This window comes from Pistacia vera, unplaced genomic scaffold (genome assembly GCF_008641045.1).
Source record: "Pistacia vera cultivar Batoury unplaced genomic scaffold, PisVer_v2 Contig78, whole genome shotgun sequence".
In the NCBI taxonomy this organism is placed as follows: Eukaryota; Viridiplantae; Streptophyta; class Magnoliopsida; order Sapindales; family Anacardiaceae; genus Pistacia; species Pistacia vera.
The window spans coordinates 2970228-2995145 of NW_022196645.1; the positions used below are offsets into that span (position 1 = coordinate 2970228).

At 37.1% G+C, this 24918-nt stretch overlaps 1 protein-coding gene across 1 annotated transcript; it reads left to right on the forward strand.

The window, feature by feature from the left end:
• Nucleotides 1-21156: 21156 nt before the first annotated feature.
• Nucleotides 21157-21678, forward strand: LOC116116675 (chaperone protein dnaJ 11, chloroplastic-like). The gene has a single exon (XM_031402720.1). It carries the CDS (start codon nucleotides 21157-21159, stop codon nucleotides 21676-21678), a length of 522 nt encoding a protein of 173 aa, XP_031258580.1.
• The last annotated feature ends 3240 nt before the right edge of the window (nucleotides 21679-24918 follow it).

Consider the following 24918-nt stretch of genomic DNA (forward strand, 5'->3'; position numbering starts at 1 on the left):
CACATCTTCATTTTCCACCTTGCCCTCATCTCTCTCTCTCTCTTTATCTATCTCTTCTCCTCTTCCTCATCTCCTCCTTTCACAAATTTCTCTCTCTTTATTTTAATATTTCAACGTGTTGCAACAGGAAAAACAAATTTTTCCACCTGCAATACGAGGAAAAGTCAATTCTCTGCACAGTTTTTGATTTATTAAAACTGTGTAAAAATTTAAACGACAGTTATATTGAAACGATGGAGTACTATATATTAGGTTATATTTAGAGAGTTTTTGTATGTAGGTATACCTAAATGGTTTCCCAAATACAAAAAATAAAAGGGAGAGAGGTTTTCAGAGTACTACATCAAAACTTTACCATGTAACAAAGCAGCTTCCAAGTCATTCCTTTGAGATTCCATACGCCAAGTCAATAGTCTGAACAAACAAAAAATTCAATTGATTAATTAAGAAATGTCATATATGTAATTACCCCTAAAACACGAACAGGTAATGGCTAATTACAATTCCACCTTCCATTTAAAGTTTTGTTTTATTTTGGAAGCCTTTTTAAATGCTCTGGCTATTGCAAGTTACACACTTTTTACATTATCTAAATGAAAGGAATTAGAAAACGTTTTGAAATATAGCCAGAAAATATTTAGTTCACAGAATAAACATTCTTTGAATTTTTTCTTCATCTATGTAACAGAAGAATAACAAATATTACCCAGATAGTGTGTAATTCTTGCATCTGCATATTTCGAAGCGCAAAAGAATTGCAAATGGAATAATGATAGGAACCCATTCCAATAATTCAACAATTTGGGTTGGCCATGAGTCTTTCATGGGCTTGGGTAGAACTCTCCTTGGAAAATCGGCTTGCCAAGGGAGGGTGCCCAGCCTTTATAACCCACATACCCACCCTTTTCCTTTTTAATGTGGGATCCTAATATTCCCCCACGCTTCGAGACCCAACGCCCTCGTTGACTTCTTTCAAAGAGCATCCGCCTTCATCAGCCTTTACTGCCCTCCTTTTGGGTCTTACTTCGCCTAGAAGCTTGTCACAACTCTCCTTCTTGACCCCTCGGGGGCCCATTGGCCCCTGCTGTGTGATCTCCACGTCGACCTCTTTACCCATTGGGTGACTTCGCAGATCTCCTTTCCTTGGGTACGGCCGGAGCCCAGGTCAACCTGACACGCGTGCACAAGATTATGCTCTGATACACATTCCAATTGATAGGAACTCATTCCAATAATTCAACAATTTGGGCTTGGGTAGAACCTCATTGGAAAACTGGCTTGTCAAGGAGGTGCCCAAACCTTTATAACCCACATCCCCCTATTTTCCCTTTCAATGTGGGATCCTAACAAATAACAACTAAATGAAACGCCGGATTTGAAAGAAAAGAATTAATTAGTATATATAAAGGACAATTATTTACTCAAAACAGAAATAAGAATAAGTTAAAACACAATAAAAAAGGTCGATTGATAAATTTGAAAGAAGTATTTAACCTGTTTAAGAAGAACTCTCCTCTGAATTCAAACCCAATCAGTATGTAACTAAGACCCATACGACGAATACGTTCCCATCCCGACTCAGGTTCTTCATGGAAACTAATTTTCAAACGTTTGAGGGAGGTAGAAATTTTAATGCTTGATCCACTTAGTAATTTTTGGACATGACAAAATTTTCAAATCCACTAGAGAAGTCAGGTTTTGCATCCCACCCATTGGAGAGATTCTAGATCGAATTTTAATCATATGCTTGACTTTAAATGGGGAGAGGGGCAGAAAAGCAAGAGGAAGTTGATGGTTCCCCTTTATCATCAACGTAATCGTCATCGTCCGCTCCAGCGGTTTCGAGCTGGTCTTGAGCAATTTTAATTCTTCCAGAGATGGATATAGCGGCATGAACATCAACTGGGGCAATTTTGGATATCTATTTGTAAAGACAAGGAAATGAAGGCAACTCTGTATCATCATAATCATTTTTCTCCACCATCCCTTTAATCTAGGACGTCATAAAGGGTAATTTCCTCAAGGGAAGGGAAGAATGTTGTTGATGATGTGGAAGAACTATTACTTGCTTGATCTGAAGTGTACTCCAAATCATCTAGATGATTAAGATTCAAACTCTTCAAATGAATTTATCCAACGGTGGGATATATTGGCATCTTCACATTTTTTTATACTAATTGAAGTTAAATTTGTGAGGAGGAAAGCCAATCACAAAATTTAACACCCATAATGATCTTACACTAATTTTCTTAAGATTTTGGTGAGGCTTTAGACCTTCTAACCACACTTCATCAGTTCCGCAAACCTCTCCATCCTCACTTCTTCCCCAACCAACGTTAGAGTTTGAAGAAATCGTCTTCCCTTTTAAGTTGCCAACCTGCTACTTTCCTCGTATTTTAAATTCGTAATTTTGAGTTTTCCTCTCAAGTTGTTCACCGTTAATTCCTCTGTCCCACTATGTTTGTCTTTTCTGTTGGCCTGCTTATTCTCCGACTTACCCACAATGTGGTAAAGTCTGAAGATTAGTTAAATGCCCTAGTCCATATGGCATCCTATTAAGAAATCACAATTTTTATTTATAAGATGTCTGATTCACCATTGTTCTAATATCTCTTGGTAGTTCCTTAAGCTGCATACAATAAGAGAATCTAATGTTTCCAAATTTACTAGTCTCAACATGAATGAGTATTTAATATCCAAACACAAAAAATTGAGATACCGCAAATGCTTCAATTCACCATTAAACTTACAAGTTCACCATTTGGACTCGACAATTTCTGAAACCTAACTCTCCAAAATCCAAGGCTCGTAAATACATATAACTTGTTAAGATTTCATCACCACCACGCAAGTTGAAACCCCAATTTAATCGACAAAATAAAAGTAAAGTTCTTATATTTTTTGCCCTTATAATGCAACTGGAATGTCCATGATCGTTTTACTTCACCACAATCATGATAAATGACGACATCTTACATCTACAATTTCACCTTATCCAAGTTTGCATGGTGCATTCATTTTGCAATTGATTGTGCAAGACCATGCATAAGATCATGCATATTACATGCTTACATTGCCCCATCTATCATATTCTGGATCTTGGAAAAATGATCTTAGAAGTAAAGCCATAAAAACTTATTGCCAACATCTTCTGACATTCTTTATTTTGATGCCTGAATAAAACCTTGGCCATCCAAAGATAATCATTTTTTGCTTCTTAATCTTATAATCTTAGGAACAATGCACAATAGCAAAGCAGTGTTTCAAGTTTGGAGGCAAATGATCATAGCTGAGCTTGATGTAATGGTATAATCACTTTCTTGAAGTTCTTCTTAATCACTTTTGACATTTCGTTATCCTTAAAATTCAACCAATCATCTTCCTTTATTACCTAAAGTAATTGCCCTATTGTCCTTATGACAAGAGGAACTCCACCACACACTTTGCTACAATCCCCTTTCCAAACTCTATTATTTTGGATATTTTGGTTCTATTCCATGTTCAAACTTTTTGTGTAAACAAAACCAGACTTTTCTTCTCTAGTCCTGTCAAGGGATAGACACAAATTCAAGTTTACCAGTAACCTTAGCAACTGCTTTACTACGAGTAGTAACTAGTATCTTACTCTCCTTTTGAACCATTCATTAACAAATTCATCAACTCATTCCATTTATTATGACTCTCATTGTAAACATCGGCCAAAACTAGTAGAAATCTTTCCCATCATTTCTCTTCGAAGGAATTCCTGCAATTCTGTTCAAAAAAAATTTCCAAGTTCTTTTCTAGTGCAGATTTTATTATCTCTTGAACAATTATCTTCATATAAAATCTTAGAGACATGCACCCACATCCTTAACTCAAAGTAGTTTATGATATTCTCATCATTAAAGACAAGTTTAGAAAGTGTGGTTTTCCCTACTCCTCCAAGTCCACATGGTAACAACTGAAACTTCTCATCATCATTGAGTGTAATAGAAGTCTTTAACATTATTTTTTCATCATCTCTTCCGATAACTTTTCTACACATGCGAAGAGGCGTGTTTCCCTTTCTATTCGTGACTCCTTCTTCAGCATGACCCTCATAAAAGAAGGGCGGCCTATCACGTCTAATCTCATCTAGTTTTTTCCATAATAGTCTTAATCTTATGAGCCATTCTAAGACTACATGCAATTTGATTAGGATTTGGAGAAAGATCTTTACCTCTTTAGTCATTTTATTCGAGTCAATACCTCTCGCTGTCGAAGTTGAGTAGAGAAATCGTCTATCAAGTCATCTGCTCATATATGCATCTTTGAGCCTTCGGATCCAATGTTTTACTTCTCGATTCATTTGCTATGCTGCTCCTCTGCATCGAGAAGTACAAGTTTGAAATTTTCGACAGTGCTCTCAATTTTTGAAACTCATCTTTAACACCCCATGCCAATTTGCCTTCTTGGACAGCCAAGGACCCCAACACATCCAAGATTTTCCCTGCAATGCTAAGTAGAATGGCTTCTGCCATTTGTTCTCGGTTGTTGTATTACAATTGATTTTTTCAAAAGGTAGCTCTGAAATTTTTGTAATAACGTTACTGATGTTTATAGACAAAGGTAATAACATTAATTCTTGTCCGCACATGAACTTAAAATATGAAAAGATACTTGACTTAATGATGGAATCCAAAGCTAAAGGAAAGGTATAAATACTTGGCGTATATATAGAAAAGAAAAGCAACTATTACACAATGTTTTGCTTTGGTAATAATCAGCATCAATCCCATTAAGGTTTATAATTCTTTATTTGTAATCAAAACTTATTTACTACGAAAGATTTGACGTCAAGTGATACCCAATTACCTATACATATGTTTTCTTACATATCTTTGCACCCATTTCACAAAGGGGTAATCCTACACTTACACCTACCTTACAAACTTTCTCTCACAACTTCGACGTGACAGTTCAAATTGATCACTCGCAAATAGGTTTTGCTTGCTCGCTATGGGTCCCGTCTGTCATTATGAGTTGACCAAATACGAATTGTCATGTTAAAATTGTGAGAGAAAGTTTGTAAGATTAAATTATGAGTCAATCTTTATCATTTACGAAGTTGCATTTAAATGATATGAACAATGCTTTTGATTTTGTTCTTCATATAAACGAAGAAGAATCAAAAAGAAAAGGTAAGCTAAATCAAAAGATCATTTTTGGCATAAGTAGCAATAAAAAAACATAAGAGAGAACAGTACTTTTAATTTTTAAATGGATATGAATTTTGAATATTATGAATGTTTTGTTTTCTGTTCTACTGTGTTTTATAACCTTTTTTTAAAGTAAATTTAGAATTAATCATTATGAAAAGATATATATATATATATTTATTTTTTTTTTTTAATGTGTAGAAACGTGTTTTCATAGTATTTTATTTTTAGAATACTACTTTATAAATGATACCAATCTGTTCCAAAATTTTGAAAAATAAAAATTCATTTTTTGATTTATTTCCTCAAAACATCTGTAAGTACCATTAAAGATAGTTTTAATTTTCTAAACAGATTTTTAGAGAGATAATAGGAAGGAACACAATATTTTATTGACAATTTCATTCTAATTTTTACATGTGTATATTTACATTTTTATGAGATCAATTCATGAAATTCATTTTCTTCTCAATTGAAATAAATAGTAATACTTGCGGAAAATACAATTGAGATTATATATATCTACATATAACTTTTATGATATACTACAACATATATTGTTTTAATTTAAGACTTGGAAACAATGGTAAAAAAAAATCATAAAGACTATGTCTAGATTTACAATTACCTTAAGACCCTTTTCCTTTATAAGATATCACTGCAAGAATTTAAATGAAGGTTTTCCACACTTTCATTGATATGAACTGTAATATATATACAGAGCTGTTGATCTATTCTGGGAAAAGTATAGCTGTCAAGCTTAATCTATGCTACGTGTTACATGCATTAATACTATACAGCATTTACAAAATCTGAGGATATTACAATATACAAACCATGATTCTAGGTAAATGTTTCTGGGCATCTTGATCTTATTGTCGTTATCTTCCTTTAACGCCTCGCAAGTATTGAGCTTCCATTGGCAAGACCAATCTGTTTCGTAAAAATTATGTGCGTTGTTTTGACATGGCTTTGTTAGCAAATCTGCCAATTGGTCTTTGTTTGGACATATCGGACTTGTATGCTGCCTTGTTAAACTAAGTCCCAACAAAATGAAGATCGATTTGAATATGTTTCATGCGTGATGATTCACTGGATGAACGAGATGGTGGCACCAAGGTTGTCACTAGAAGTTGAGGTGACATGTTTGAGTGGAAATCCAGCTCTTTAAAGAGACCAAGTACCACATGGTTTCTGAAGCAGTGTTTGCAAGGGAGCGATACTCGGTTTCCGTTGTTGATCTTGCAACGCTGTTTTGTTTCTTTTGAGCTCCAAGAGATAGGATTAGGTCCTAAGAAGGTGATGTAGCTGATGTGGATGTGCGATCATCAACATTTCCAGCCCAGTCAGAGTCGGAATAATTTGTTAAAACAGGAGACCCAACCTTAGTGATTTGAATGCCATGGAGATCGTTGGTTTAGATACCTCAGAAGCCTTTTGTTGCTGTCTAGGGTGTTGTTATGGGCTTGTGCATGAATTGAGAGCTTGTTGACAGCAAATGAAATGTCTGGACTGTGAGTGAAAGGTACTGAAGGCTGCCTATCACTCTTCGAATTCTGAGCTATCTACAAGGCTTGTATCATCAAATAGTGAAGTGATTGACTCGTAAAAGCAGTGTAGAGACGTCTTTGGCACCAACTCAACTAGTGGTGGATAAAGGTCCGAACACTTGTGTTGTGACGAATAGCCCTTCCTGAGTTGTGGATAACTTCAATTCCCAAAAAAATGAAGAAGAACCATGTCTTTGAGAGAGATTTGGCACCAGTTGTTTAATAATAGAGGCGACAAAGTAGAGTCATTCCTGTATCAGTAATCATCCCCATACCACCAGAAAATACAATGATAGAGCCTTTGTGTATATAAATAGGAAAATCGGCCTTGAATTGTGAAAACCAAGCTGTAAAATGTAGTTTTCAAGTTGTATGGCTTTTCGTAATTGCACAACATGATTAGGTCGAACTGATCTTTAAACCCTAGGGTTTTGACCATAAAAATTGTTTTCGTCAATTTGCCATTTAGAAGCATTATTAACGTCCATTTGCCTTATCTGCCAGCCTTTCATTACAGCAATGGATAAAAAGCTCTAATAGTGGCAGTTTAACAACTGGGCTGAATGTTTCTTTGTAATCAAGCCCGGACGCTGATTGTATCCTTTGCAACAAGACGGGCTTGAATCTATCCATTGACGCATCAGGTTTCCTTTTTACCCTGAATACCCACTTACAGCCTACTAGTTTACAATTCAGTGGGTGGAACAAGATCCCAGGTTCCATGTTTCATGAGGGCATTGAGTTCATGGGACATGGCCTCACGCCTTCTAGTTTGAGATAGGGCTTGACTCACACCGTTGGTTCATAGTTTGGGAAAGAGGATGTTTGGACCAGTGTGGGATTGTTTGGGTTGAAGATTTTGTTCTGGATCGAGTTTCATCCTATGAACACGTTGAGACAGAACACTGGTTTCGGGTTGATTTTTCAATTGAGTTTTGGGTATGTTCAGTCTGACCTAGAGTTTGCTCGGTGGAGGACTATGCAAAATTGAAGGATTGACAAGTGAGCTAGCATCAAAATTATCATGAAATTAGAGACCAAAGTATTTGAATTTGAGAAACATACTCTAGATTTTCTGGTGGAAATTGAAATTGAGGGCTAGCGAGATTACCAGAGGAGGTTGCAACAGTAGCAGAACACCTTCCAGAGACGATGTATTGATAACGAGACAGAGCCGGTGGACTTCGCGATGGAAATGGCCAAGAGACATTGGTTATCAAGAGAGGAAGGGAGCTTGCGATATGAAAGGTTGAAGACTTTGTTGGGTAGTTTCTGAAGACTGTGCATTTTTTCGAGAATGTGTGTGTGTTGATTTTCATCAATACCACGTGCCGGAAATGTAGATTTTGGGTTTGAGGGTCTAACACTTATAAGCACTTGGGTTTGTGAGTAGCTGAGAAACAAACATGGTTTTGACTTGGGCTCCATTTTATGAGTGTTATGCCCCTGTGAGTGTAGCAAAGACACCCAAATTTTTTTAGCTTGAGATAATTGGTGCTTGCCAAAGTGCTTCATACGTGACTTGTTTTGAAGGATGGCGTGGGTTGTCTATTTATGAGATATGTGGCTGGTTTGGAAGGCATGTGGCCAGTAAGAAATCAGTGAGGCATCATGAAGGGCGTAAACACGTTTTCAAAAAGATGTCGATGACGACGCTTGGAGACCCCATTTTGTTGTGGAGTGTGTGGGCCTGTAGTGAAGTGAGTTATGCCATTAAGCAACAAAATGATTTTAAGGCACATACTCACCACCATTATCCGAGTAGAGTTTTTTGCTTTTTCTTTGGAAGCGATTTTCAACAATTTTTTTGAACTGTGGAAAAATGCTTGAAACACCGGATTTTGTGGCCATAGGATAAACCATATATATTTTGTGTATGATCCACAAAGATGAGATAATATCTTGAACCATCGTTCCGGTATAACGAATAGGGCCCCAAACATCATGAAAATAAGTTCAAGAGAGCATGACTTTGAAGACTAGAACCACGAAAAGGTGTTGAAGTACTTTATTGATAGCAATGAGTACATAGAGAAGACAATTTTTTCTTTTTGTGTACACGGGAAGAGAAAATTTCGAACAAGATTATGACTATTTGAAGAGATGGATGGCCCAGATGTTTGTGCCATCCATCTATGGAGGTCCTTTCATGCACATTAGCAACCATTTTGGATGTTGAAGACACCATCAATTCCGAAAAGTGTAGTGCCATTGTTACATGCTCCTTTGAGTAAATCACCCCCGTGCTATTATCCTTCACAAAAAACAAAAATGGTGAAATTCACACAAACATTATTTGTTTGGTGAGATGGTGAACAGAAATTAAATTTTTGCGGAGTTTTGGAACACAAGAGTATCACTAAGATAAAGGTTCTTGATGAGATTTTAAGCTAAGAACCAACGTGTGAGACAGCCAAACCTGTACCGTCACCAAGAATGACTTCATCAGTTCCACATCTATTCAGAGTGGACGAGAGATTTGCCAATCCCAGTGATGTTTGAAGAAGCAGCTGAATCAAGTAGCCAATTTTTCTCTTTTTGCGGTAGATGTGGAAGCACAATTGACAGTCATATTAAAAGTTGTAGTTGTGGACATTGCTTGGCCGTATGTAACCAATTGGTCACATATTTGACATTTAGGTTGATATCTGTGGAGAAATATTTTTCTTGTATTTCATAATGAGATGTACAATGAATTTTAGCAAAAAAACAAAACTAATCTAGGAAGTACTCTAGGAAGTAAATTGTTACATTCCTATTATATAATTCTATTTCTATTCCTATTATAAGTCTATTTCCTATATCAAGAGAATAATTCTATTTCCTATATTACAAAGAGAATAATTCTATTTCCTATATTACAAAGAATATTCTTATTTCCTATTTTAATTCAACACTCCCCCTCAAGCTGGAGCATATAGTCATATGCACCAAGCTATTACAAAAAGTCAACACGAGAACCTTTGAGAGACTTAGTGAGGATGTCTGCTAACTGGTCGTTGGAACTAACATAACTAGTTGCAATACACCCTGATAGAACTTTCTCTCGAACAAAGTGACATCATTTCTATGTGTTTAGTCCTCTCATGAAACACTGGATTTGAAGCAATTAAGGCAGCCTGATTATCACAGTAGTAACTTCATTTGTGAATACTTCGACAAATCTCAACTCTTGAATTAGTTGTTTTAACCAACCAGCTCACATGGCTAAGGCCATTGCACGATACTCTGCTTCAGCACTTGTCTTGCACAACCGCTTGTTTCTTACTTTCCATGAACTAGGTTTCCTCCAACAAGAACACAAAATCCTGAGGTAGAACGTCTATCAGATAGAGAACCCGCCAATCAGCATCTGATATCCGACAATATGCGAATGACCCTATTTTTCATTAGTAAGCCTCTACCTGGTGCTCCCCTTGACTATACCTTAAATCCGGACAACTGCATCCCAATGACTATCACACAGAGTTTGAAGGAACTGACCACAACGCTGACAGAAAAGGACAATATCCGGTCGTGTGATAGATAGAGTTAGTTTTCCAACAAGTCTTCGATACTTCCAGGATCGTAAGAGGCTCCCCCTGTCCAGATAAAGTTTTAATTAGGATCCATAAGAGAGTCTATTGGTCTGCAATCTGCATCCCTGTTTCCTCTAGAATATCCAGTACATACTCCTCTGAGAAATAACAATACAGATTTAGACTGAGCGACTTCTTGCCAGGAAAGTCTGATGTAGCCCAAGTCTTTCGTCTGAAGATGTTTGAACAAGTGTTGCTTCAACTGTCCAATGCCATTTTGATCACTTCCTGTATAACAAATCATCGACATAGACAACCAGTAGATGCACTGCGCCCTGATGATGTATGTCTATAGAAAACGAGTGATCAGACTCACATCGAATCATACCAAAACTCTGGGATAACTGTGCTAATCGTCCAACACCAAGCACGAGGAGACTGTTTTAGACCATATAGAGAACGGACGAAGTTTACATCACCAAACCATACTCCCCCTGAGCAAATAAACCAGGAGGTTGCTCCATATAAATATCTTCCTGAGTTCACCATGAAGAAAGCATTCTTAATATCCATTGATGCATAGACCAGTTTCAATGCCAGCCATAGCAGAAACAACCGACGGAAGACATCTAGCAACAGGAGAAAAAGTGTCAAATATATCTGTCCCATAGATCTGAGTGTATCCCTTGGCCACCAACGGGCTTTCAGCCGATCAACCTTCCCATCTGGACCAACCTTTATAGTGTAAACCATCGACAACCAACATCGAATGGCCCGAGGTATGAAACTAACTCCCAATGATTATGATGCAAGCAACATTTTCTTCAACCATTGCCTGATGCCACCCGGGGTGAGAAAGTGCCTCATGACATTGCAAGGAACAGAACAGAAGAAAGGTGGTAGGACAAAGGCATAATATGAAGGATATAAACGATGATACTCAAAAAATTGTAGATGGGATGAGGGTTGCGTGTAGACCCGCATACCTTACGAATAGCATGGAAACTGATCAGCGATGACAGACCGTGGCATTGGAGAATCGCACAGGACTGTAGTGACACGGATCTCAAGACGACAGCGGAACATCAGATCACCTGAAAAGGAACAGACTATTTTCGCAGAGGATGTCCTAGTGGAGACTGAGGTATCCAACAGACAAGTTGGAAAGCAACGTATGGAATCGTTAATAACATCTACACCGGGATCAAGACTCCACTGGAAGTGATGAGGAAAATGGAGAAGACTCAAAGAACGTAACATCACAGAGATGAAGTAGCGATGTGTGGCAAAGAGAATAACATTTGTAGCCCTTCTGAAGACGTGAATACCCTAAGAAAATACATTTCATAGACTTAGCTGACAGTTTATCCTGACCGAGGAAAATGTGAATAAAACAGGTGCCCAAAGACACGCGGGGAAGGAAAATATGACTATCAGGAATAAATATGGAGTGTGGACCTGGTCTGTAAGACAGACGAAGCATGCGTTTATTAAGTAACAGGCGTTAGAACCGCGTCGCCCACACCGTAAAGGGACGTGGCATATGTAAAGAAGAGTGCGAGCAGTTTTCAATGAGGTGTCTATTTTTATGCTCAGCATGCCATTCTGTTGAGGACTAATAACACAAGAACTGATGAAGAATTCCCTGAGATGTCATGATATTTAGTACAGAATCAGAGAATATTCACGAGCATTTCACTTCGTATTATAGAATGGTATTATTATGTTGAGTCCTAATTTCAGCACAAATGATGAAAATATGGAAAATAATCAGAACGAAGCGCATAAAGAATAACCAAGTGCAACGGGAATATCATCAATAAATTACAATATTTAATTCCCAAAGTAGAGTTAACACACAAGACCCCACACATCTGAATGCACTAACTCAAGGGGGACGCAGGCCCGTTTATTGACATGCTTTGGAAAAAGACTACGGTATGCTTTCCAAGCTGACACGACTCACAACTCAAGGACGATAAGTAGATAGACCTGATCATTTTTCGAAGTTGGAAAGACTATGATGGCCCAAACGATTATGAATGATATCTGGAGACTCGGAGACAATGCTGATGTAGATGGGGATATGGAGAGTATAGAGACCCTGTGACTCACGTCCTGTGCCAATCATCCTTCTTGTTCGCGATCCTTATAATCAACAGAGTCATTATCAAATGAATAGAGCAATTTAAGGAGCGGGTAAGTTTACTAACAGACACGAGAATTAAATGGACATTTGGGAATATAACAAGCACGATCTAATGCTAAGAGGGAGGGGTTTTGCCCATCCAATAGCTTGAACATCGGCTTTAGCCCCATGTGGCTAAAGTGACAGGAGGAAGATACAGTACGTAGTATTGGAAGTAAGTAATAGGGTTACCAGAAATTGATCCGAGACACCTGAATCTAGGACCCAGGTCCTAAAGCGGAGAGACTGAGAAAGGCAGCAACTGAATACCCATTTGAGCGACGGAGGCATGGTGAAGAAGACTGCTTACTGCCTGATAACTGTAAGTATTCATCATAATCAGTACCTTTGAGAGTTAAGAGGCTATCTAGCACGTGTAGAGGTACGTAATGAGATCAGAGTGATCAGCCTGAGCAATATTCCAGCTCGGGTATTCGACCATGTAATTAAAACATTTCCTCTCTAGTAGCCCCCCACCGATACATAACTACATCTTGGGGGCCGATTTCCTCTGCCACTTCGATCCCCTGTTCTCGAAGTTTGAACTGAGAAACAAGGACTGAAGAGTCACCTGGGGAAGGTATGAGTATGGGAGGAGAACCCGAAGTAATCTGGCAAACACCCATACGTCAAGGGAAGGCAACGGTGGATCCAAGAACGAATTTATCTCGAACAGTGTAAGATCTAGACCGAGAGCTGCAAGTTTCAGGACCTAAAGAACTTGTCCCGTTGAGCCAAATCTCTGCCGCAATTTACCACTGGTAACGACAGATTGATTATGTCTAAGCAAGCCATCTTACCAAGGAAATCCACATATTCATATCCTATTGTTTGAGATGACCTAGGTTGGACCCCACGAATATAAACGTTGAATGTCATTTGTATAGGAAGTTTAGCCTGACTCCAAATATCAACACAAGAGCGGTAAGATTTATAATGGGTGTAAAGGGGGGGATCAATAGTTTGCCATAACATACTACACAGCATGCATCAATTTTAGTCCAGGAGACTTACTGCCGAATTATCGACAGCTTTGGTGTCAAGTGATCTCCAAACCTTGACCCATACACCATAATTCGACAGAGCAAGAAGCCCTCCATGATGAATCCAATTCGCCGTCCCATTAATCGTCTCATGGTGATGTGGAGGGAGAGATACAAAAGAAAACCATCTGGATTTCGAATAGAGGCTGTTTTTGGAAAGAATCCATGAAGTCTTGAAACTACGAAAACACAGAACTACGCTTGCCTGCGAAAACTGTGAACAGAGGAAGGCTACTGGAAAACTATCGGACTCTTGAATGCGCGTGCAGCGCGACCGAACGACTGAAAGCACTCGGTGTTATGACGACGAGGAGAAGACGATCATTCCATTGTGATGGACTCAAATTCTGATCGTTGCCGAAGAACAGCGCCGAAAAAAATCCGAGAAGAGAGCAATTTTTTGAAATTTCAGATACCAAGCTCGATACCATGTGGAGAATATTTTTCTTGTATTTCATAATGAGATGTACATGATTTGTAAGCCAAAACAACAAACTATCTAGAGTAATTGTGTTACATTCCTATTATATCTAGTTTCCTATTCCTATTATAGTTCTATTTCCTATATTACAATGAATACAGTTCTATTTCCTATACTTCAAAGAGAATAATTTCATTTCGTTCTTTACATTGTTCAACATTCTTTTTGTGATTGCCTGCCGAGTGGATTGTGTAACGTTGACCATTAACTGGCCCGATTGTTGCTTGAACCCTGAAGGTTGACTGTATTGGATCCGTGTGTGCGTTTGGATCCATTTGATTTGTATGTCACGTGCTTCCTTGTGAACCGTTCCTCTTTCGTGTAATTTGCAATAGACTTGCTTGCTTGCTTGTGTAGCCTTCCAGTGCCGAAGATAGGACTCATGCCCTACCAGAGATGGTTGCACACTCTCAAACGTAAGATTTCTCCCGTTCTGAATGGGCGCCGGGGCTTCTACGATCGACAAGTCTGGACCTATCCTTAAGACATGAGAGAGTTAGGTCATCATCCAAAATTGGATGATCATGATGGCTATTTCATCAGCCAAGTGCTTTAACAACATGAAGATAGTCTGGAACCGAGCGAATTCGCCCTCTACATCAAGGTAATTCCTCCTTTAATTGCATTGCTCATAGTTTCTAAGCGGCTAGCATACATGTATTTAACTTCGTCAACGTGTATGGGAAGTCGTTGGCCGTAGTCAATTAAGGGTAAGTATTGTCTCTAATACATATACGATAATTCACTGCAAGACATTTGAATGAAGTATTTTCCACAAAACTTCGTTATATGAAACTGTAATATACATCAGCTGTTGTCTCATTTGTCGTGGGAAAAGTATATCTGCAAAGCTTATCTATGCTACGGGTTACAATGCATTATACTATATCAACATTTACAAAATCTGAGGATATTACAGACTATACACCATATTCTAAGGCTAAATATTTGCTTGGGCATCTTGACTTATTGTCATTATCTCCGTATAGATCCTTAACACATTGGTTTATTACCCCTAAATACCCTCACTAGAACCCCTTATTGCTAGTCAAATGGTGAAGGATGTTTAGGTCATTTCATGTTCAAAAATTTTATAAAATTACAATAACTGAAGGTTAGTACATGAATTCGGTTGTCGACTACATTCTGTACATTGTGAGAATGTCCAACGGTCACCGTTCACTATTAGGTTGTCAAACAATATTCAGGGTATTTGGTCATTTCCACATATTCCAGAATGTGGTTGTTGGCAACAATAAATGCAAACGTATGGACTCTAGCTCATGAGCTTGCCCCCCACCTGGAACAAATTTTGATACAAGTTTTGTCTCACCACATTAACCGAAATGGTTCCATATCTCGTTATTTTAATTCCTAGAATTTAACGTTGAGAACTTTATTATTTAATCAACCTTGGACAAGATAGATCACTAACTCATTCGAAGACATTTATTAACATTATTATTTTTAATATGAATTTATTTTTTGAGTCAAAATATTTTAAAATTATACACAATCACATCGAGTCATCTATGACACCATTTTTTTTATCTAATTTAGAAGCTAGTTTTGAAACTTGTTTTCCTTTTCTTTTGTGGTTTCATATACAATATGTCGCCCCACTTGTTATATTCCTAACTTAATGATTTGATTAACTTTTTTTTTTTTTTTTTTTTTTCAATAAAGCCCTGAACAGTAAATTTCGATAAGTCTATGGGTATGTTGTAGTATGGTGTACGTGGTACCAACAAGACCAAGCTGTACGTTCTAGTCCATTCATTTTTCCCCCAAAGGTTCGAACAATGTTATGGATAAAACATCGTCTTAGACTTAACCGGCCGCATAACAACTAAAACACTGTCACAGTCCAATTTTTAGCTCAATTCCGGTTGGCCTAACGCTTAAGTCACCTTGTAACTGCCCAGCCAATCTATGAGTTTGTGCTATCCACAAGTTCAAGTTGTAACTGGGTTGTCTGGCCACATTAGCCTCACCATCCATAAATAGAAGACAAATCATATTTTAGATTATTCCCTCTTCGTTGAGATGTCTGGAATGCTTACACTCAACTCTTAAGATTCATCTAATAAATCAAGAATCATATTTCTTATTTCTTTCCATAATACGATTACTCCCAATAGGACCTCAGTGTCTTAACTAGGACCTCCACCCCTTGGGTTCACTATACAAACAGAGCTCGATCCCTCGCATTATTCGATCTCTCAATATTCAATCTCGACTACTCAAATAACCTCCTTATTCCTAAAATTCTGTGCTCCCAGAATTCTAACACCTTTGTGCCGAGTTCCTGGCCTCCGATAGGCTCCTGGAAATTTTCTTTCCCGAATTCTATTAAATATCTCTTTTAACCTTGCTGACTTGAGCGTCGGAGTGCTTACGCAAACACCACCCTAGGGTTTTCTATAACTTCACGCTTGTCCTTTCATGTGTGTAGGTCTAACGTTGTCAGTAGCCTCACTCTCACGAGATCCAACCCTGATTTCTATAATAGTAGATTTTTTGTATCTACAGTTTGGTGGCCTACCATGGGACTCCTGACAATCATCTGCTAGTCCTGATGCTTGCATATGAGAGGTTGAATTAACTTACAACATCCCACAAACCTTGAAGTCGATCCCCCTCAATCTCACAGCTGCATCAAATTCACGTCAGCAACAACAACAACATTCTGCTACCCCCGCTCTAGACAGCAAGCTCTTGTACAATCAAGTGAAATTTTATCAAACGTGAATCAGCAGCAAATCCAACAAAACTGCCCGTCTCCGAAACACTAAACCATTTCTTCTAAAACTCTCCATATCTAACACACACAACCCAACCCTGTTATATCCAAACACACCAGAAAAACAAAGAACTCAAACCCCGTATCTTGCTTCTTATATATTGCAAATCCGCCCATATTTCCCAATATAGTTTTCACCTCGTGATTTTCCTTTGAAATACACAATCCCCAAGCATGAACCCAAAGCCAAAGCCAAGCCTTCAATACTAAAGGTCCTACAAAAAAAAAAACACTCATCCCCATATTCTTAAACCCAGTATCCGCCAAAAACTATCAAAAGCAGGCAAAATTTCCTTTGCAAACTCAAAACCCGTATTCAACGAAAAACCCATATTTGTGTCTTTCGCAAGAACAAAATCGCCTTAGATTCTCTAGAGATAGCCTATAAAGGTTTCTGAAATGCAAAAAGAATAGAGAAAAACAAAATAAAAAATCAAGAAGTTACATGGAGTCTCGGGAGACCTCACCCCACCTCTCCCTCGGCTGGAAAGAACTAAAAATTAAGGAGAAAGAAGGAAAAGTCTCCAAGGTTTGGAATAGATAGGCCAAAGCTTTGTTGGGGATTTATATTAAAAGACCATTGAAGTATTAAAATTTATTCAACTTATAGTTTGTAAATGTTACTAAATAGCCTTGTTTTTTATTACGCTTTTAAACCGATAGGGGTTAATGTAGATAATGACTAATCCAAGTTGTGAATAGATGCCAAGCATTTGGGGGATTTTACTTACAAAGCCATTTCGAAGTTAAAATTCAACTAAAAGGCTAATTAGTTTGTAAATGTTAACTAAATAGCCTGTTTTTTTTATTAAGCCTAATTAAAATGAATTAGGGTTGTGCAATTGTGATTAATGCAATATTTGTATCTTTTAAAAATAAATATGTCCCCAAGAGATTCGAAGTTCTTGCAAACAACCCAAACCACCGCACCATCCCTATTGTAATTGACTTGTGCGAGTGTCGAAAGGGTCTCCTTCACTATATTATGTCTATTTTTTTTTTCATATCCAATATATGTAGCATGTTCTGAAAACCATGATCGGCCAGTCGCACAGTTCGACTGGGACCCATGCGTGATCTCCGGTTTGGTTTCCCCTGAAACCTGGTAATCTCATCAAACTGGATTGATGTCACGCTTGGACCATTGCGGAATAGTGGGAGTCAATCCTCTGGATTTTGGCACTAGTTTTAAGGGAGATTAAACCACCATTACAGACTTGTGCAACATCTCCACGAAACCCATCCATTTCAGTGGCTGCTGCTAGGCCTTTCGTCGCTCACCTGTCCACCTTTTTGTTTCACAGCAGAGCATGTTGCCTTCTTCGTTTCCGACAAATCCGATGTGTGAGAACTCCCGACACCCAACATAGTTTATTGGCACCTTTACATCAAAAGCGCCATTTTCAAACTTTGAATTGGTCTCGATCGCCGTCTCACCAATTGTTCATGGGCAGTCTCGACCTCCTTCTTGAATTCTGGCAATTTTCGATGCCGTTTACCACATAATATTTGCCGTCACCTTTACATCAAAGCCCTCTCTCCGCAACTTTGATTGGTCATCGTATCGCGGTCACCTATTGTTCACCCGTCGGACCGTCGGCCTTCCTCTTAAGTCCAGCAAATTCCAATGCTGTTATAACTCCCTGACACCACCATAATATCACCTACCTATTCCATCAAAAGCCCCATCATTCCCAACTTCGATTGGCCATCGATCATCTGTTGCTCACCACGTCACGCAATCGTTTCTTTCACATGGATAAAGACGGTGTTCCAAGAGAATACAAGCACTATCACCTACATTGTCCTTATGCAGGAACCTTCAACTCTTCAAGTATCATGTTATTCTTCTATTTTATTATTTTTGATAAGGTGAAAGTTGTGTTAAAAAACATTTGGTGATGCATGATATGTTTTGAGCCCTCTTAAGATTTTCTTGCTGACTGGGACTACGGAAAATTGTGAATTTTTTTTTTCAGAATCTAGCGGCTCTACACAACTAATCTTGTGTGACACTATTACTGAGAACTAAACTCTTGGACTTAAAAACTCATGGATATCAATTCAATGAATGTCTATCAAACTATGAAAGTTTGTTGTTTAACCCCCCTAGGTATCGTTAAGGTGATAGAGACTTTTAGGTGTCATTATTAAAAAGTCTAGTCTAATTCCCTCAGTTGCTAATATAGGGGACCCATGAAGTTTTTCCATGCTCTTAAGCTTTAAGGGCCCCGGGGATTAATCGAGTGACTGTGTGCACACACTTCCACAACACCCCCTGTTCCAAAAAAAAAAATAATAAAAAAATTACATGTTTTGCTAATTATTGGTAGTATCAGGTCCCAACAAGTTGTGAGTTTAGGTTGGGCTAGCCAATGAGTTTGTCATTGTTAATACTTGTATTTTGGTTGAATCTCATTAGTCATTCAGTTTTTGGAGTTGAACTATTTGGCTATAGAATCTTTAATTGTGATAGCTTGAACCCACAAATTATCAACCAAGTGAAAATCATAGTGTTAATTGAATTGTGTTATTGTTTTATATTTATGATATTATATATAAATGTGGAATATTTATAATAATCCGTTTTTGTTTTTGTACCGTATAATAATACTCTATTCGACATCTTTTGGTTCTCATTTACTTTGAGTAACATGTAGAATTGAAGTTGCTAACTCGTTCTGCTTAAAAAATATTTAGACTTGTTACTTAGAATCATTGACATCTGGTTCACTTAAAAAGAAAATAATAGTAAAAATAAATACATAACTAAAAATTGTGGCTTATTAAACTAAATATGAAAAGTCGTATTAAATATGACTGGCTTCCTACCAAAATATTATATTTTAATTTATATTCATTGAATTATTAAGTGGACGTTGTCATGTGGCTCTTGCTCCTCCTAAGCTGCGAAGTTGAAAAGATGGAAATTAATTTTCTGCTTGTAGTGGTAGTAGTATAATATATTTTCCAATATAATAAAAGCAGGTATTTCTTGAAGACAATTGCATTCACTATCTCTTTGTGGGGTTAACATTATTATATTTTTTAATAAAACTAGTAATATAATTAATGAAGATATTTTGATATAATGTGATCATTCTAGAGATGACCGTTACACTTCATTTGATAATTTGTTTGATGAAAAGTGTGTTGTAGTTTGTAATGAGTTAAAGGTTAATTGCCTTTAATAGAGACCTAATCTAATATTAAAATTAGTTAGACTCCTTTTCTAACGAGAACTTAACCCATTCGTAATTTTTATACATTACATGTTATGAAAAAGACATGTTCTATCGTTTTTATATAATTTTCAATGATATAACAAATTTGTCTATAATTTAATATTAATTCAATTTTATAACTTGTACGAGAATTTAGGATTCTGATTGATTGATTGATTATTGTTGATTGGATGTAATTTCATTTCGAAATTTATCTTACATCTTCAACTTGCAACTGGAGATCGTCAGCACTATATTACGTCAATTATGTAATCACATTATCACACTTGTACTGTCCGCCATTTATGTACAGTGATATCTATCTTTCTTCCAACTGTTACTTAATCAATCATTTCCCAGATCTGGATTCACCAATTCTTAATTGGGTTGTGCTCATCCTATTCATATTGACACACATGTTTTGCGCATTCCCTTTTGCTCATCTCAAATTTTTATAGGCTAATTAAGCTATTGAACCGCCCACTTCTAATAGTCCAGAGATGAAGGGATTTTCTCATGTTATGTTAATGGGTATCCTATGAAACCCTTTCCTTTGTTCTTATCCTTCATTTTGGCCAGCTGACTTGTAATGACAGACACTTGCACCCAGCTAAATTGGAGAAAGTGATATTCCAACTTGAATTCCCAATATTAATTTTCTTAGAATGACATGCAAAGTTAACCAGCTTGGGTGTTTGATAAAGACTTTTAGGGTATATTCAAGAAATTTTGATTTGTTTTTCTAATAAAGTAGTCACTAAGATTATCTTTTTTTAATTTAGTCCTGAGAACTATTAAGACATCAAGTTATCGTTTATAAAAAAAAAAAAAAAAAAAAAAAAACAAAAAAATAGAACATTCAACAATACACTCAACAATCTGGATAAACTAAAATCTGATACTACTCCATCATCCTACCCAACCCTTACATGGATTGGATAAGCCTTCCATTTTTTTTTTTTTTTTTTTATTATAATAAAATCAATAAATACTACCTTTCCAACCAATATTCCCACCTGTACTAACATATTAATATATGTATTTGCCTTATACGTTAGCAAATCCTTCTTTTTAACTCTTTAAGAGCTTAACTCTAGTTAAAACCGTTAACTCCTCTCAGTTTATATATATCAACACCAGAACCTCTCTTCTCTCCTAATCACATAACCATGCTCTCTTCTTCTTCTTCTTCATTTCTGTCCTCCCCAACCCCGATCCTCTGCGTCAAACCCAAAACAACCGTTCCAACATCGCCTCGTTTTAGATTTCATTCAACCGTCGCGGCCGCCACAACAACAACAACTGCTTATTCATACACTTCAACGGAAAATACAAGGTCCAAGACGACCACATATCGGAGTCCTCCTCACCCCATGGCATCATGCGCTGCCTCATTTTACGAGATTCTCGGAATACCCTTGGGAGCATCTAATCACGAGATTAAAACCGCATATCGACGACTGGCCAGGACTTCCATCCCGATGTTGCAAGAATTGATTGTAAGGATTCATCGGCGGACTCCTTCATCAGATTCATGCGCGCTTACTGCACTCTATCGGATCCTGAAAAACGCGCGGTCTATGATCAGAACTTTTCCGAGAACAGACCGTGTGACTACTGTTTCCGGATTTTCAGGATACCTGGTCGGAACTGGGAGACTGACCAGTGTTGGTAGAGAGTTGATCACCTAGTTAAGTTACTACTGATCAATATTATTGCAGATTTAGTAGTTTGTATATATGGGAATGTCTCCCTTTGTATATTTTAAGAAGAAGCAAGAGTTTTTATTATAGTTACCAACATATCGCATCCGAGTTAGAGTTTATGCATGACAATCTTCTAAAAATACGTGAACATATTTAGGTTAAGGAAAGGCTGAAGAACAGAGGAAACAGAACAAGAACAACTGGCAACAGCACCATCAAGTTTCCGGAAACCCAATTAAATGCGTGCATAGCAATTTGCAGGTCACCTCTGGAAGAAATATTTTCATTACTCAAACATATCTATCACTTTCTGGAAACTTACAAATTTAAACAACCAATCCTGTTTTTCTTCTATGTATAATCAATTAATTAATTAATTAATCACATAGTAGAAAATGAGCAATCGATACAAGATGCTGACAAATTCTGGGGCGGGTTCAACTTTCTAGGATGGTTTCTGCGGAGAAGCATTCTAGGAACTTCGTTTTCCATTTCCACCCTGAAAATTAACTATAGTTTTCCATTTATTGTATATTAATTTGTTGTTTGATTTTCTGGCATAATTTATTGAGATTCACAGAAAGGGTAAAAGTATGAGCTTCAGATGTAAGACTCAATTGATGGTCCTTCTTCCTCTATTTGAACAGCATCCAAACCATCCATAGATTACTTCTTACAATATCTTATTCAACATTAAGATAAGAAAATAAAGAAATAACAGAGAATAATATATGATATGTCTACATCCATAGACAGAAAAACTGTGGTTGTGGCAAGTAGACCCGGAACCAGAAACCTTTTTAGCTGAAAGAAGAAGATAATATTTAAGTTTTTGCTCGCTTTCCACCACGAAAATCACAATAGTGGCGGAAGTAATATTTTGTGTGTCCTAGCTAGCCCAAAACACGAGTTTTTTTAGTCAGACTTCTATGTTAATCTTTATTGTTGATGATGGACAACAGTATTATCAATTTGATTACAGCTCGCTGATTAAGTTAAACGTTGATTTTGATTACTTATATAAACCGCAATCACGAAATTTTTCTCCCACACAAGTCTCTTCTGTTGAACCTTTTTTTTTTTTTTTTTTTTAAGTGTGTCTAATATTTTGCGTATCTAATTAATCTTCGTCTAGAACTTTACCAACTAGATAAGAGCCTACCCATCCTGCTAATATGGGGGATGAATCAAGTGCCATAAATATTTTTTTCTTTTTTACATCACTCTATGTTATTTTTATGTTTGAATTTAATGTTTTAGTAGCTTTTACTGTATCATTCCTTAATTTTCAATTGGGAATAAGCTTAATCTTTTAAATTTGCCATATATATCAACTTGATATAAAAAATATTTGACTGGTGTATAAATTTTAATTTGGGTTATTATTACATATCCTGTGATTGTGAAACGTATTTATGATTATAATAATACCTATGTGTAAATTTTAAATTAACATGGTGATTGTGATATTCACAAATTCAGGGGTACTAGAGCGCACCGTGAGTCCCGTTACCCGTTAGCGGCGGGTGCCCCCGCTCTCCCATGGTCGACGTGGGGTCGCGGAGTGTCACGCCCCCGATGCTCGTTGCGATTTTGGGCTGCCATGTATCACCGCTGTAGTATTTCTTTTAGTTACAGATTCCTTTTTGGGTTGGGCTTAAGAATAAGAATCCATGTAAACTGGTTTACATCCTATAACCTAGTAAGGTAACATCCTTTTTCTTGTTATGAGGTGAGAGAAGTTCATTCATTGTAAACGAGAGGAGGTGAGCATATTTCAATAATATTGACTCAGCTGTACGTAGCTCCATTGGGTGAACCAGGGTAAATCGCGCATATAATTTTCTTGTTTACTTTTGTTTTGTTTTACTTTATTATTTTGTTCCTGTGGTTCTCTATTTCGTTCATTTAACAATGTCACAATGTATAAATTATCAATTTTTCAGGAAAGCTTTGTGAATGATTATCTAAAGATGCTTGTGACACGACAGAACCTAAGTTTCTGCATATGCAAAGTCTTGTCATATTTCATTTCAAGTAGCATATGATCATTGCAATTCAAATATGATCATTTTGATACCAATATTAAATCTTAAACTTTGAAGAAAAGGGCAAACGACTTCCACCTCCCCAAGGTTTGCCGTACTGACAAATTGGTTCCCACAATGGTTTGAACAAAACTGGTACTTTCCGTCATGTGCCTGTTAATGATTTCCGTTTGGCTAATGTAAAAAGAGTAGAATGCCCTTGAAAGTTGTTGTATTTTAGTTTTTTAAAAAGTTTAAAAACCCCCTAGGTTTGCTAATTATAACTAAACACCCCAATATATAAATTTTTGTAAAAACAAACACCCCCCACCCGGAAGTGCCGATTCCAGCTGAAAATTGCGTGAACAACACATACCGTCGGACATATGCTTGGTATGGCATCGCTTGGCAGGCCATCCTGGCGACACGGCCAGCAAACTCCATCGTTTGTGCCGTTTAGCCAAATGATTTGGTTGTCGTTGTCTGTCCTATGGCCAAGTTTTGGCCGTCATTGACCGGTTACAACGACGGCCAGATCTGGCCGGATCAAAGGCCAGGGGGAGTTGGTGAATTACCTCGCCATTCCATTATGGGATGTAGATTGTTGTGACAGATTCCGGCTACACCGGCGAGGCTGGTTGCCGCAAATTTGGGAAGATGGGGTGTGTAAGGGTGGTTTTGTTATTTTTAAAAAACTTTTTTCTGGGGGTAGTTGATGAAATTACTAAACTTAAGAGGATCTAAAAGTAATTAAAAAAGACTAATATTTCTCAAATAAGTTTGGTGATGCACATTAAATTACTGGTTTATCCTTTTTTGCAAACGAAATCCAAACAGCACTGACGGAAATACCAGTTGTCATTTCCAAACCTTTTGGATACCAATTTGTCATTACGAAAACCTTGTATAGGTTGTAATCGTTCGGCCTAGAAAAAAATTCTGATCGTGTGAATAGGCAATCGACGACCTGTTAACCATTTTCTAAATTAGATTTTTATATTTTTAATTACAATACCTAATTTAGATCTTAATGAAATTAATAATCATATAATTTTAAGGGTATAATACAGTATACAAGTTAATTGTAATTAATATGAGGATATATTAATAATATTTAAATTTAGAAAGTTTTATATAGATATCATTAATTTAAAAAAAAATAAAAATAAAAAAAAAATAAAAAAATAAACTAACTAAC

What these genes read in the sequence shown, in the direction of transcription:
- LOC116116675 (XM_031402720.1), top strand. Translation starts at nt 21,157, where the DNA reads ATGCTCTCTTCTTCTTCTTCTTCATTTCTGTCCTCCCCAACCCCGATC.